Source organism: Aegilops tauschii, chromosome 7 (genome assembly GCF_002575655.3).
Source record: "Aegilops tauschii subsp. strangulata cultivar AL8/78 chromosome 7, Aet v6.0, whole genome shotgun sequence".
In the NCBI taxonomy this organism is placed as follows: Eukaryota; Viridiplantae; Streptophyta; class Magnoliopsida; order Poales; family Poaceae; genus Aegilops; species Aegilops tauschii.
Window position 1 is genome coordinate 420,814,137 of NC_053041.3, and position 14,950 is coordinate 420,829,086.

The 14,950-nt window shown below is 48.2% G+C and overlaps 1 protein-coding gene across 1 annotated transcript; it reads left to right on the top strand.

The window, feature by feature from the left end:
• Window positions 1-891: 891 nt before the first annotated feature.
• LOC109752017 (NDR1/HIN1-like protein 1) lies at window positions 892-5,307 on the top strand. Its single transcript, XM_020310883.4, has one exon. The coding sequence runs from the start codon at window positions 4,240-4,242 to the stop codon at window positions 4,888-4,890; it is 651 nt and encodes a 216-aa protein (XP_020166472.1). The 5' UTR covers window positions 892-4,239; the 3' UTR covers window positions 4,891-5,307.
• Window positions 5,308-14,950: the final 9,643 nt, after the last annotated feature.

The following is a 14,950-nucleotide window of genomic DNA, read 5'->3' on the forward strand; positions in this document are numbered from 1 at the left end:
GGCCAAACGAACAAAAACCGGATACAATCGGTATCCATTTGGGTCGGCCGGTTGGAGTTGCTCAAACTCCTCCTCAAAACCGGACCTAGCCGAACCCGGTTTAACCCATATATTTTAAGCGGCATGTCGGCTGCGTCTCAAAGTTAAGTGGCTGCAACTAAGGATGGCAATGGGTAGGGTATGGGCAGGGTAGAGCAATACCAAACCCATACCCGTATAGTCAATGGGTATAAAATTTTACCCATATCCGTATCCATGGGTATGAAAATTTATCCATACCCATACCCGACAGGTACCCGTACCCATGAGTACCCAGCGGGTAGAACAAATAGTATACAAGTTGTTCACAATTTTACACTCATTGGTAGCACATTTGACACAAAAAAGCAATTATCTCAGCTGAATAACATGTAGATGAGTACGTGACCACTATCAAAATATGGAAATCACAAAATACTAATAATTCAATAGGAGTAGCTGAGTCACATGACAAATTAATGATTAATTGACAACAACTCAACATTAGTTCACAAGCGGGTAGGGTCTGGGTATACCCACGGGTACAAGACTATACCCGTACCCTACCCATGACTTAACGGGTAAGGTATGAGTACAACCCATGGGTATAAAAGTGTGTCCATACCCTACTCATGCGGATACGGTACCCGCGGGTACCCGTACCCATGGGTAAAATTGCCATCCTCAGCTGCAACCACTTCGCAGGAGAAAAAAGGAAATTCTTCTCACCCTCGCGTTCGCCGCTCTCCCAAGCTCACCCACATATCCATGCTACTGTGGTCAGCCGCTCTCCCAAGCTCACCCACATATCCATGCTACTGTGGTCAGCCGCCACCTCACAGCCCTCGCCGGCACCACAGCCCCCGACTCCCCCAACCCCTCTTCCAATCAAACGACGTCGCGGAGTGGATACATTACATCTAGCCGCTAGCCGCCAAATACACCATGGAGTGCGGCAGCAACCGTGAGGGACTTGGGTATTGGAAATCCGTGATACCTGAAATGCGGGAGAGGCATTGGCTTGGCACGTTTGAGTCCACGTAGCACGCGACTCATGCGTACGATGTCGTGCTGGTCCGCTTCTTCGGCGGCGGGGCGAAGGTGAACGCCCCCTCGGCAGTCGCGGCTTCCCGGACGTCGGTCCTCGAGTGGTCTGGTCTCCCCCGCCGCAAGGTGAAGGAGAATCACGATGCCTTCAGACAGCTCCAGACGGAGTGCATGGACGAGGCGTATATGGTCGAGCTCAGAGAGAAGCACCTGGAGGCGAGGAACGTGCATACTACGAGACCTACAAGAAGTGTAGTAACAATGCCAATGAGGCTGGACCCTCCATGGGTGGGGGGAGGGATCGCCCATGAGGTTGGACCATCCGTCATCCATATTTCCTCCTGCGTTGACGAGGTGATTGTGCTAAGATCGCGGAGGAATCTTTTTTTTTTATAAATTTGTGTGTACATTTTTTTAGGAGTACAGTTAGGAAGCTTTTTTCTTTAACACTTCAAAATTGAGAAGTTAAGGTTTGAGGGAGCGTTTGAGGGGCTAAATTTTAGGGGATCGTCTAGAGTTGCCCTAACCCGCCTTGATTCTTCGGGGTATATAAATTTGTGTGTACACTTTTTTAAGGAGTTAAATTTAGGAGTACAATTAGGAACCTTTTTTCTTTAACACCTCAAAATTGAGAAGTTAAGGTTTGAGGGAGCGTTTGAGGGGCTAAATTTTAGGGGATCGTCTAGAGTTGGCCTAACCCGCCTTGATTTTTCGGGGTACATAAATTTATGTGTACACTTTTTTAGTGAGTTAAATTTAGGAGTACAGTTAGGAACCTTTTTTCTTTAACACCTCAAAATTGAGAAGTTAAGGTTTGAGGGAGCATTTGAGGGGCTAAATTTTAGGGGATCGTCTAGAGTTGCCCTAACCCGCCTTGATTTTTCGGGGTACATAAATTTGTGTGTACACTTTTTTAGTGAGTTAAATTTAGGAGTACAGTTAGGAACCTTTTTTCTTTAACACCTCAAAATTGAGAAGTTAAGGTTTGATGGAGCGTTTGAGGGGCTAAATTTTAGGGGATCGTCTAGAGTTGCCCTAACCCGCCTTGATTCTTCGAGGTACATAAATTTGTGTGTACACTTTTTTAGGGAGTTAAATTTAGGAGTACAATTAGGAACCTTTTTTCTTTAACACCTAAATTGAGAAGTTAAGGTTTGAGGGAGCGTTTGAGGGGCTAAATTTTAGGGGATCGTCTAGAGTTGCCCTAACCTGCCTTGATTCTTTGGGGTACATAAAATTTGACACTTGGCAAGCCGGTATGTATTCTCATGTTGATCACTTTGCTAATCTAAAAATTGGACCCATGTGAAGTTGTGAACTAACTATGCATCTTGTGAAGATTTTAAAACCACTGTCCTAGACCTTTGGCCTTGTAATTTGTGGATAAGAATCCATGTGTATAAGCTCATCAGAAAGATGACACTTTTGTGGCTGCAGTCTCTTTGTGATATTCTCTCCTTTGTTTCCGATTGAGATTGATAATCCTCTAGCTAGCTACGTTTGGGATATACTTGGATTTGCTTCCTGCAACCTTGATCCATCTTTCTGCTGCACTTTCCTCCCTTTTCTTTTATGCAAGCCGAATAACTCAGTTTTGGTATTGGTCCCCCTCCATGTCTTCTGATAATTAAACCTTTTTTAGAGTATTTTCACACAAGAGTTCTTGGGATATGCATTCCTCTGTGATGTCATGCTTAGGCTGATGCGTGGACCAACAGAACACAAAGAGATTCGATTCCTTCTTTCACTAGAACACTCCACTGAACCTGCACGCTCGTCCCTAGAACCGTAGCTACTGCTCACTAGTATTGCTGGTGGTGGAGTAATCTCATACGGTGGTGTGTCTTGGTCATGCTCTTTTGGTGCTTCTAAAGACCAGAGGTCGAGTCGATAGCAAAAAGATGATTCGCTGTTGCTACATGTATAGCGACATCATGTCACGCTTTGCAGAGTGGGTTAGAAAGTGATGATGCTTTGTGCGTCTTGTTATTGACCCGAGAGCACTCCCACAGTTTTGATTTTGTTGTCATCAAACTAAGGCACTGTGCTGCTTTTCATACACATCAATTTGTTGTAATCCATCAAGTCATGTCCTAATGTGTTATGTAGAAGGAGTAGTATAAATCTATGTTTGGTAGCTGGGCTGATTAGGAGGAAGTAATGTTTGGTCGAACAAAACAGAGAAGTACAGGTAGTTAGAATGCACTTCTCTACGATTGCTGCTGATACAAAGGAGTTCGTTCATTCGCTGGGGTCAAGTGTGCATCAGCGATTAGTTGTTTCTGAAACTATTGTGGGGAGGTTGGCATGTCAAATCATATCTAAAGGGACCGGCCTGGCTGAAGTGTGTGTCAAGTCACACCGTCTATTTTCTGAATCTGTCGCTTGATTCATCATTTGAGTGAGAGTGTTAGTTAATTAGTTGATCGATGCTTACGTCGATTGCTTGACTCGAGTCAATATTGTGAAAATTAAGTTCTGATTTTGACTGCTCAGTCTTGTGACTTCCTACGGAGCATGGCCGATGCATTGCAGTTGCAGCTGAGCGCGACGGCGAGTCACAGTACTAGTGCACGCCGGCGAGGAAGCCAGGCACATGCAAGTGACCATATGTCATCTCAGTATATGCATGCAATTTTTGATAGTAATAACAATAACTCACATGGCTGATTATATAGCAGTATACAACATCAATTGGATATCAAGTGACCATATTATTTGGTTTAGGTTTGATAGTGATGGGTGCTAGAAGAATTAGGCAAGGTGACAAGGGGCGTGCGTGTCGCCATCTTCTTCCTTTAATCCTTCATTGCAATTTGTTTGATGTTGAAATCCACGGACTGGTCTGAACCGAAGCTGATAGCTCGATTTGGACACCCTACCTGACGCCACTCCTCACTCCCTTTTCCCTCGTTTCAACCATCGATCGACCTAAAAGCTCTCTTCTTTCTTGGTGAAAGTAAGACGAACTCGCGCTCGCGCTCGCGGTAATCAATCATGGCGCCCACATCAGGCTGCCGGGCTCATGTATATACAGATACACTCACCTCACCCACTCACCCACCAAATTAGTTAGAGCTTTCTCTCTTCTCTTCTCTTCTCTTCTCTTCTCTTCTCTGCTCTCCACTATCCAGGAACAGCAGGAGCAGGAAAAAGAAAAAGAGGAGGAAGAAGATGTCGATCAAGCACTGCGACAAGCACGACTGCGAGCGGCGGCGGCTGTACCGCCAGTTCTGCGCCGCCCTGGTGGCCGTCATCCTGCTCATCCTGCTCATCGTCCTCATCGTCTGGCTCGTGCTCCGCCCCACCAGGCCGCGCTTCTACCTCAACGGCCTCACCGTGGCGTGCCTCAACGCCACCTCCTCCCCGGCGTCCTACCTCACCGTGACGCTGCAAGCGACGATCGCCGCCCGCAACCCCAACTCCCGCGTCGGCATCTACTTCGACCGGACGGACGCCTACGCCGAGTACAAGGGGCAGCAGGTGACCGTCCCCACCGCGCTTCCCGTGGTGTACCAGGGCCACCTCGACGTGTCCGTGTGGTCGCCGTTCCTGGTGGGGTCGAACGTGCCGCTGGCCCCCTACCTGGCGGTGGCGCTGGCGCAGGACGAGACGGCCGGCTACGTGCTGCTCACGGTGCGGGTGGACGGCTGGATCAGGTGGAAGGCCGGGGCCTTCATCACCGGGCACTACCACCTCCGGGTCAGGTGCCCCGCCCTGCTCACCGTCAACGGAGGGCAGGGCAGCTACGGCTCCATCGCCGGCGGCGGCGGGAACGGCTACTTCAACTTCCAGCGCGCCGCGCCATGCGTTGTCGACGTCTGAACCCAACCGTTCTCTGAAATCCAGAGCCCTTTTGGTTCTGCTGGGCCGTCCCTGAAACTAATTAAGCTCTGCTCTGCTCGGGTAAATACGTATAGTACAATGGATTTTTGTGTCATTTTGACCGTTCTTAATTTTTTTTACGTACTTCTTTGATGGAAATAAATCCAGGAAATATAGTAGCTAGGATGGTATATTTAAGACGTATTAAGGGGGAAATAAGTCGTTGCTAGTGTTGTATCTATACATGTATACTTGCTTTTAAAAAAAGCAGAGTTTAATCAGGGAGTAGGCGCATGTGCGTTGTTGCAGTGTGCTGCTGTTTTTGGTAGAGCAATGGAAGATGTAATGATCTTCCCCTCTTTGGCCCTCTTGCTGTATTGCGTTGGCAAATAATGAAAGAAAATGTTATCATGGCCACCTCATCGAATAGTATGTACTGCATACACACGGCCCCGCCGTCTCATTCCGTATTTGTGTCTTTTCCAGAGCCAGCTTTACCTGTGCGTATGGTGCAGTCAAATGTTTCATAGCCCGGTGGTTATCCTTCTTTTTAAAACAAGAAAAATCAAAGCGAGTCCAGCTAATTTTCCCATGGTTTTTAAGCGATCAGCCGATGACGCGACAGGGTTAACTTCGATGAGGTACCATGATGAATCGACCTGTTTGTTATGGTACTAAATTGACCCTTCACACACGGTAACGGTGAAGAGAGAGAGAGAGAGAGAGAGAGAGAGAGAGAGTTCGCGTACACATGAATCATCTTCGTCTTGCATCGTATCATATCTACCTTCTCACGTTGTTTCCCGATCAGCCGTGTCAAAGACTGTGCGGTAGTTCCTCGCAAAAAGAAGGACGAGTTTGCATGGTCGTTGCAATTTTATGGCTAGAGCAGTGTCTAAGTCATTATCATGTCACATCCATATTTTAGTGGCACCGTGCATGCTTGCATGTGTACAATCTAAGCAATGTGCCTAACCGATTTCAAGGTTTGAGCCGCTGGCTGTTTGTTACAAGAGGAAAAGCGGGTAGGAACTGCCTTGGACCCTATTGCGAAAAGGTTTTTTGGGGGGTAGGGTGGGGCGGGGGGCAAAAAAATTTAGCCGTACCGTCATACAAGGACTGAATCAACGTATACATCGAACGCTTGCAGACAGACTGATTAAGGCAAATTGCAAGGTTGTTAGGGTTTGTGCCATGCTTAAGAAGATGAGGCGGCGGCGACTTTTTAAAGATGGAATAAGGTTCTTCCCGCCTAGCCCTAGTCCCGGTGATGCTTCAAGCGTCGGAGGGCGTGTGGAAGTGTATCTCCACGACGGCCGGCATCCTAACACCCTTTGCGCGCTCTGGACTGAGATAACGCATTTCCATGTTTGCGGATGACGTGACCATCTTCCTCAAGCCGGTTGAACGAGATCTCACCGACTGTGCCTCCATTCTGAATCTATTTGGACACGCTTCGGGACCCCAAGTCAACATGAACAAAACCGCGGCTATCTCCATTCGGTGTTCCCAAGCATAGATGGACCGGGTATGCAAGACCTTAGGTTGCGCGGCCACTACCTTCCCATGTAAGTATCTGGGCCTTCCTTTGTCCATGAGGAAACAAACTGCGACCCAACTCCTGGGTCTGGTCTGAAGGAAATATGCCCTAGAGGCAATAATAAATTTATTATTTTATATTTCCTTATTCATAATAAAGGTTTATTATTCATGCTACAATTGTATTGATCGGAAACCTAAATACATGTGTGAATACATAAACAAATACTGTGTCTCTAGTGAGCCTCTACTAGACTAGCTCGTTCATCAAAGATGGTTAAGGTATCATAACCATAGACATGTGTTGTCATTTGATAACGGGATCCCATCACTAGGAGAATGATGTGATGGACAAGATCCATCTGTTAGCTTAGCATAATGGTCGTTCAGTTTTATTGCTATTGCTTTCTTCATGTCAAATACATATTCCTTCGACTATGAGATTATGCAACTCCCGGATACCGCAGGAATGCTTTGTGTGCTATCAAACGTCACAATGTAACTGGGTGATTATAAAGATGCTCTATAGGTATCTCCGAAGGTGTTTGTTGAGTTAGCGTAGATCGAGATTAGGATTTGTCACTCCGAGTATCGGAGAGGTATCTCTGGGCCCTCTCGGTAATACACATCATAAGCTTGCAAGCAAACGACTAAGGAGTTAGTCACGAGGTGATGTATTACGGAACGAGTAAAGAGACTTGCCGGTAACAAGATTGAACTAGGTATGAAGATACCAACGATCAAATCTCGGGCAAGTAACAAACCGATGGACAAAGGGAATTACGAATGTTGTCATAACGGTTCGACCGATAAAGATCTTCGTAGAATATGTAGGAGCCAATGTGTGCGTCCAAGTTCCGCTATTGGTTATTGACTGGAGAGGTGTCTCGGTCATCTCTACATAGTTCTCGAACTCATAGGGTCCGCACGCTTGACGTTCGTTGACCATATAGTATTATGTGAGTTATGTGATTTGGTGATCGAATGTTGTTCGGAGTCTTGGATGAGATCACAGACATGACGAGGAGTCTCGAAATGGCCGATAGGTAAAGATTGATATATAGGACGATGGTATTCGGACACCGGAAGTGTTCCGGAGAGTACCGGGTACTTATCGGGTCGTCGGAAAGGAGTTTCGTGCACCCCGGGCAAAGATATGGGCCTTATGGGCCAAGTGAGGGAACACACCAGCCCTGGTGCGCCCCTATAGAGGCCAGCCCTATGAGGAGCAGAAGGAAAGAGGGAAGGGCAAGGAAAATGTGGATTAGGATTCCTACTTCCTTCCCTCTCCCCTCCTCTTTCCTCCCCCCTCGGTTATATATGGCAGGGGGGCGCGGCTTGGGAGGGACTCCAAGTAGGATCCCTCCTACTTGGGAACCTCCTATGGCTGCTCCTTCCTCCCTCCCACCTATATATATTAGGAGGGGGTGCTTAGCACACAACAGAATATTGCCTAGCCGTGTGCGGTGCCCCCCTCCACCGTTTACACCCTCGGTCATATTTTCGTAGTGCTTAAGCGAAGCCCTGCGAGGATCACTTCACCATCACCGTCACCACGCCGTCGTGCTGACGGAACTCATCTACTACCTCGACGTCTTGCTAGATCAAGAAGGCGAGGGACGTCACCGATCTGAACGTGTGCAGAACGCGGAGGTGCCGTGCGTTCGGTACTAGATCGGTTGAAGTGCGAAGAAGTTCGACTACATCAACCGCGTTGAGAAACGCTTCTGCTTACGGTCTACGAGGGTACGTAGACACACTCTCCCCCTCGTTGCTATGCATCTACATGGATAGATCATTGTGTGTGCGTAGAAATTTTTTGTTTTCCATGCAACATTTCCCAACAGTGGCATCATGAGCCAGGTCTATGCGTAGATGATCTGCACGAGTAGAACACAAAGAGTTGTGGGCGGTGATAGTCATACTGCTTACCACCAACGTCTTATTTTGATTCGGCGGTATTGTGGGATGAAGCGGCCCGAACCAACCTTACATGTCCACGTACATGAGACCGGTTCCTCCGACAGACATGCAACTAGTTTTGCATAAAGGTGGTTGGCGGGTGTCTGTTTCTCCTACTTTAGTTGAATCGAATTTGACTACGACCGGCCCTTGAAGAAGGTTAAATAAGAAAATTTGACGAAACACCATTGTGGTTTTTTGTGCGTAGGTAAGAAGGATTCTTGCTAGAAGCCCGTAGCAGCCACGTAAAACTTGCAACAACAAAGTAGAGGACGTCTAACTTGTTTTTGCAGGGCATGTTGTGATGTGATATACGTTATTGTATGAGATGATCATGTTTTGTAAAAGTTATCGGCAACCGGCAGGAGCCTTATGGTTGCCTCTTTATTATATGAAATGCAAACACCATGTAATTGCTTTACTTTATCACTATGCGTTAGCGATAGTTGTAGAAGCAATAGTTGACGAGACGACCACAATGCAACGATGGAGATCAAGGTGTCGAGTCGGTGACGATGGAGATCATGACGATGCTTTGGAGATGGAGATCAAAATCACAAGATGATGATGGCCATATCGTGTCACATATTTTGATTGCATGTGATGTTTATCTTTTATGCATCTTATTTTTCTTAGTACGGTGAAGAGAGAGAGTTCGCGTACACATGAATCATCTTCGTCTTGCATCGTATCATATCTACCTTGTCACGTTGTTTCCCGATCGGCCGTGTCAAAGATTGCGCGGTAATTCCTCGCAAAAGAAGGACGAGTTTGCATGGTCGTTGCAATTTTATGGCTAGAGCAGTGTCTAAGTCATTATCATGTCACATCCATATGTTAGTGGCACCGTGCATGCTTGCATGTGTGCAATCTAAGCAATGTGCCTAACCGATTTCAAGGTTTGAGCCGCTGGCTGTTTGTTACAAGAGGAAAAGCGGGAGCTGATGAAGATGCTACAGTGCACTCAAGTGGTTCGTTCCTGACGACGACGAGACCAGGTGGGAACTGCCTTGGACCCTATTGCGAAAAGGTTTTTTCTTGGGGTAGGGTGGGGGGGCAAAAAAAATTAGCCGTACAGTCATACAAGGACTGAATCAATGTATACCTCAAACGCTTGCAGACAGATTGATTAAGGCAAATTGCAAGGTTGTTAGGGTTTGTGCCATGCTTAAGAAGATGAGGCGGCGGCGACTTCTTAAAGATGGAATAAGGTTCTTTTCGCCTAGCCCTAGTCCCAGTGATGCTGCAAGCGTCGGAGGGCGTGTGGAAGTGTATATCCACGACGGCCGGCATCCTGACACCCCTTGCGCGCTCTGGACTGAGACAACGCATTTCCATGTTTGCGGATGACATGACCATCTTCCTCAAGCCGGTTGAACGAGATCTCACCGCCTCCATTCTGAATCTATTTGCACACGCTTCGGGACTCCAAGTCAACATGAACAAAACCGCGGCTATCTCCATTCGGTGTTCCCAAGCACAGATGGACCGGGTATGCAAGACCTTAGGCTGCGTGGCCACTACCTTCCCATGTAAGTATCTAGGCCTTCCTTTGTCCATCAGGAAGCAAACTGCGACCCAACTCCTGGGTCTGGTCATCAACTGGTTGCTAGACTGCCTTACTGGAAGGCGGCGACCATCCCGAAGAGCAGCATACTCCTCGTAATCCAGTCGATGCTTAGCGCGATCCTGATTCACTCTATGTTGGCGATGGACCTCCCACCAAAGACGACCGCGGCTTTAGTCAAGGTATGCCGTGGTTTCCTCTGGTGCGGGAAGGCGGAAGTAGGAGGAGGCAAGTGCCTGGTGGCCTGGGAAGCTATCTGTAAGCCAAAGTGGGCCGGCGGACTACGGGTGCTGAATATGAGATGGATGAACATTGCTCTTCAAGCTAAATGGCTATGGTTTCAGAGGACTAACCCAAGTAGGCCCTGGTCTGAGTTTGTTTTCTTCGTTCCAAAGGAATCCATGCAACTCTTCCAAGCGGCGACCCGGACAGTCATAGGTGACGGTCGTCGCGCCCTATACTGGGAGGACCGGTGGCTCAATGGCTTCCGGTTGAGGAGCTGGCTCCACGCGCCTATGCACGGGTACCAGGCAAAACGAGGAAAACATGCACCGTCTTTGAAGCGATCGCCGAGGGTAGATGGGCGATGGATGTTGGACCGTTGGTGGATGTCGAGACGTTGCAACAATACATACTTCTTTGGTCAATGGTGGCGGCAATTGAGCTGGATGACTAGAGGCAAGACTCCATCGTCTGGTCCTAGGAGAAGGAGGGCATGTTCTCGGCCAAGTCGGCATACACTACAAAGTTTGCGGGACTGGAGGTTTTGCCAACGACCGTCTTCACATGGAAATCTAGGCCCCCCTCCATTGTCGTTTGTTCGCATGGCTCGCGCTAAAGGATAGGTGTTGAACTTCCGGCCGGCTGGCACGGCGTGGACTAACGCACCATGACTCGCGGCCCTTCTGTGATCAGCATGACGAGACCATCTGCTATCTACTCTTAGAGTGCGTCTTCGCCCGGGAAGTCTAGTCGCGCATCTTCTCGGCCTTCGGATTGGTGCAAGGCATGTCGCATGAGGGGGAGATGCTGACGGGCTGGTGTGCCTGGCAAGGCCTGCATGGGCATCAGGTGAGGACGGTGCGCACAATTTTCCTTCTAGCCATGTGGGAGATTGGAAACACAGAAACACCATCGTCTTTGACGGAGTACCGCCTTGCCTCTAAAGGTTCTACGACGGATTGCATGGGTATGTAAGGACTGGCAGCTAGCAGGCTTGTTGCGAGGAGAGCTGGAGGTCTTCTTCAAGGTGGCGCTTGCATGGGATCAGGGCGAGTAGTCCTGTTTTGTATGAAGTGTGGGGTGGGGTGTGACCGTCTGTAACCACATCATGTAAGTAAAATGTGGAGGGACTTTTTGTAAGGGCATATTTCTCCCTAAGTGGTTTTGGTGATTGATGACAATGCTTTTGCGGACTAATCATGTGCATTGAGCATTTCAGATATCTCGTGTCTAGGCTCAACTATGTCAACACTCTTGATAACCTTGCAGATATCTTCACGAAGCCCTTGGATGAAGCACGATTTCGTTAGTTGAGGCATGAGCTAAATATCATTGATTCAAGCAATGTGGCTTGAACCTTTGCACACCCCACCATAGTCATCGTGACATCTTGTCTAGGTGTCGGCATGGACATAGGGGGAGTGTTGTTCTCTCAATGAACTCTCCCTCCCTCCATTATGCATAAATTGATCACGTCTTTCACATTAGCCATTTTTTATGGTACTTGTCCTTCAAAGATGAGTTTTGGTCATGGGCCCAAGGTTAAAATCTTCGCGGTGCCATACCACCTGACTCAAACATAGGTGGCCTCGGCCACCGCCCTCTCTTTGAGAGTTGTGTGTTTCTTGTCCTCTCGTGGGTGTTGTTCTGCCTTTGTGTTTACCCCTTCTCCTCATCATTTCGTTTTCTTGTTGCTTGAGCTAAGCCTGTCTCTGTCTAGTCTTCGAGTTTTGGCTGGGCGGTACTACCGCTGGAGGCATGAGGTACTACTGCTTATGACCAACAAGCAGTACTACCGCCCGTCCCGAGTGGTACTACCGCTGTGGGGCGGGACTAGGGGGTTATGTCGGGGCAGGGGGAGTTTCTTTCTACCCCACACCCATTCGCACAACCCACTCGTCCTCTTCGTTTCACCAGCGACGAACTCGCTGTGGGAGGGCGCCGGTGGGCCGCCTCCTCCGGGCCGTCTTTCACCTTTTCCTCCGGTGGGATCGATCCCCACCTCTTCCTCTAGCCATGGATGCTGGTATTGCCCCCGATCCTTTTCTCTTTGCTTCTAGGTTTCAGATCTAGTCTTTAGGGGCAATAGGTATTGCATTCATCGATTTTTGGCCAAATCGAAGCTTGAGTAGGATGGTGAAGGCTTCTAGACTGTTTGGATTGATATTTGGTAGGCCTATATTTGAATTTGGCATCCCGGTAGTGCCGGATTTGGCCACGGCAGTAGGGAACCGCCGTTACCCCGCCTGGGGCGGTACTACCGCTCACCTAGAGTGGTACTACCTCTCAAGCAGTACTACCGCTTCCAGATCGCGGTACTACTGCTGGGTGCCCACTTCCACCGTACTCGTACCAAATATCGATCCGTGTTGCTTTTTCTGGTGGCTTATGCTCGTTCTTTTGTGGTGTTTCTTGGGCCCGTGTGTTTGGTTCCAGGTGATGGCCCTTCTGAGCAACATGTCCGCCGTGTCAACCCCGGGCGTTCTACTTCCAAGCGCTATCGCACCTCTGAGACAGCGACTGCTTCTTCAAGTGTTCCTCCTTCAAGTGTTCCGCCAACTTCGTCCAAGAGTACTGTGAAGAAGCCCAAGCCAAAGTCCAAGTCCGTGACTGAGATGAATGCCAAGGAGTTCTGGGAGAAGCGTCGACGCAATCCCTATGATCAAACTAAAGAGTCCAATCTTGTCAACCGTCCCTTCTGGAACCATTTTCAGTGGGGAATCTACTTTGATGTGATCAAAGCAAAGAAGAATCTCTATGTTGATGTTCGCACCATCGACACTGACTATATGGAGAAGGATCCTGCCTACTTTGGCGAAGCCCTACAGATGTGTACTCAGCTAAACATTCTCATAATCATGCAGTTCAACAAGGACTTTGATGCAGATTTGGTGGCCCAGTTTTATGCCACGGTCCATCTTGGAACGGATGAGGACAAAACTCTGAATTGGATGACCAATGGCAAGCTTCTCTCTGTCAAATGGAAGGCATTCATGGAGTTACTTGGGATTGAAGATCAAGGACTTGAGAACCCAGTTGGCTTTCGCCCTCACCGCAGTGCAACTTCCACTCACAAGCAATCTCTCTGGCCCTACTGTACTTTGAAGATTCACCCCAAGGCTCAGAAGGAGACCTATGAGCTGCCTGCCTTTCTGGACATACTTCATCGTGTCTTCAGAGAGACTCTCTTCCCTCGCATTGGGAACTTGGATATGGTTCACTCCTTTCTCGTGGAAATGCTTCTTTTCTGCCAGCACGAGAAGGAAGAAAACAATGGAGAATCCTTGGATATCTCTCATGTCATGTGGTCTGAGCTTGTCACCGCTATTTCTGAGTGCAAGTGTCCCATCTATGCGCCTTTTCTCATGTTGCTTATTGAGAAGGCGTGGATGCACACCTATCCTAATGTTGTGCTGGAGACTGGCGAGTTGATCCCTCATGAGATCAAGCATCTGAGGAAGAAGGAGAACTGGGGCACATCAGGTCTGAGGTCTGGGATTCCGTCTGGAGCTGCTGACGTTGAAACAGAGGCTGATGCTGATAATGATGATGATTATGAGCCCTCTGGAGCGGAGCCCACTTGGGCTAAGAAGCTCAAGGCCAAGATGAAGGCCCTGTTCTGCATGCAGGCCAAGGGACAGTACCGGGCTCATGTGAACGCCAAGATGGCTCGTCATCGCGACAAGGCTATTATGAGGCAGGTTGGCCTTGAGGTCCAGGATGGCTCTGAGGAGAGGATCATAGATGAGGAGCAGTGGACCAGACAGCACTGCCGGTGGAGTGAGTCAGAGGAGGAGACTGGAGTTCCTTCCACATCCCGTGCAGCTGAGGAGTCTGAGGAGGAGGAACATGACTGGTGATGCCTTGGAGTTCTGCCATCACCTATGTCGTAGGTGTCCTCTCTGCCTTTTTGGTTCTCGATGCCAAAGGGGGAGAGAGTGTAGGATTTGCTAGTCTTGTGTTTCACTTTGCTTTTGTGTTGTTGAACCTTCGTTTGCTTTGGCTTGCTGGTGTGTGGTTGTGTTCGTGTGAGTCTAGGAGACTATCATATGGTGTAAGACATATGTCCTCAGCTTATCTTATTGTCTAGTATGTTTAGTAGATTATGAGCTTATACTATCTTGTGCCCTTTACTTCATGTTCATTACGTTACCTTGCCTCCATGATTAGTGTCATTCATATTGTTGCAAGGTTTGCCTCGCTTATAAAATATAGGGGGAGTGTTGATCCTAGTATGTGTGTCGTGCAGTCCAAAGCATCTATAAAATGCACACATCTAGGGGGAGCCTGTGTATATTTTATAGATGTTGGGTTTGCTTATGTTTCATTTTATATCCCTATGTGCAAATCCCGTATTGTCATCAGTCCACCAAAAAGGGGGAGATTGTAAGGGCATATTTCTCCCTAAGTGGTTTTGGTGATTGATGACAATGCTTTTGCAGACTAATCATGTGCATTGAGCATTTTAAATATCTCATGTCTAGGCACAAGACGATTCGGTTCCCCTTGGAGCTTTATGTGAAGACGGTGTAGTCTCCTGTGTTTCGGTTTGGTGGACTTGAGTCGTAGGAGTCACCGTACTATCAAGAGGGGGTCCCACATTGGAAAGGCTAGGGTGGAATCAACATGTACACGTCTTCTTTGCACCCCCAGCTCCTTTCCTCACCTTGGAGGTTGCTGTTTTAACAGAAGTGGACACTGTGAGGAGAAAACGGTAGTACTGCCTATGGTCCTCAAGCGGCAGTACCGCTGTTTACAGCGGTAGTACCG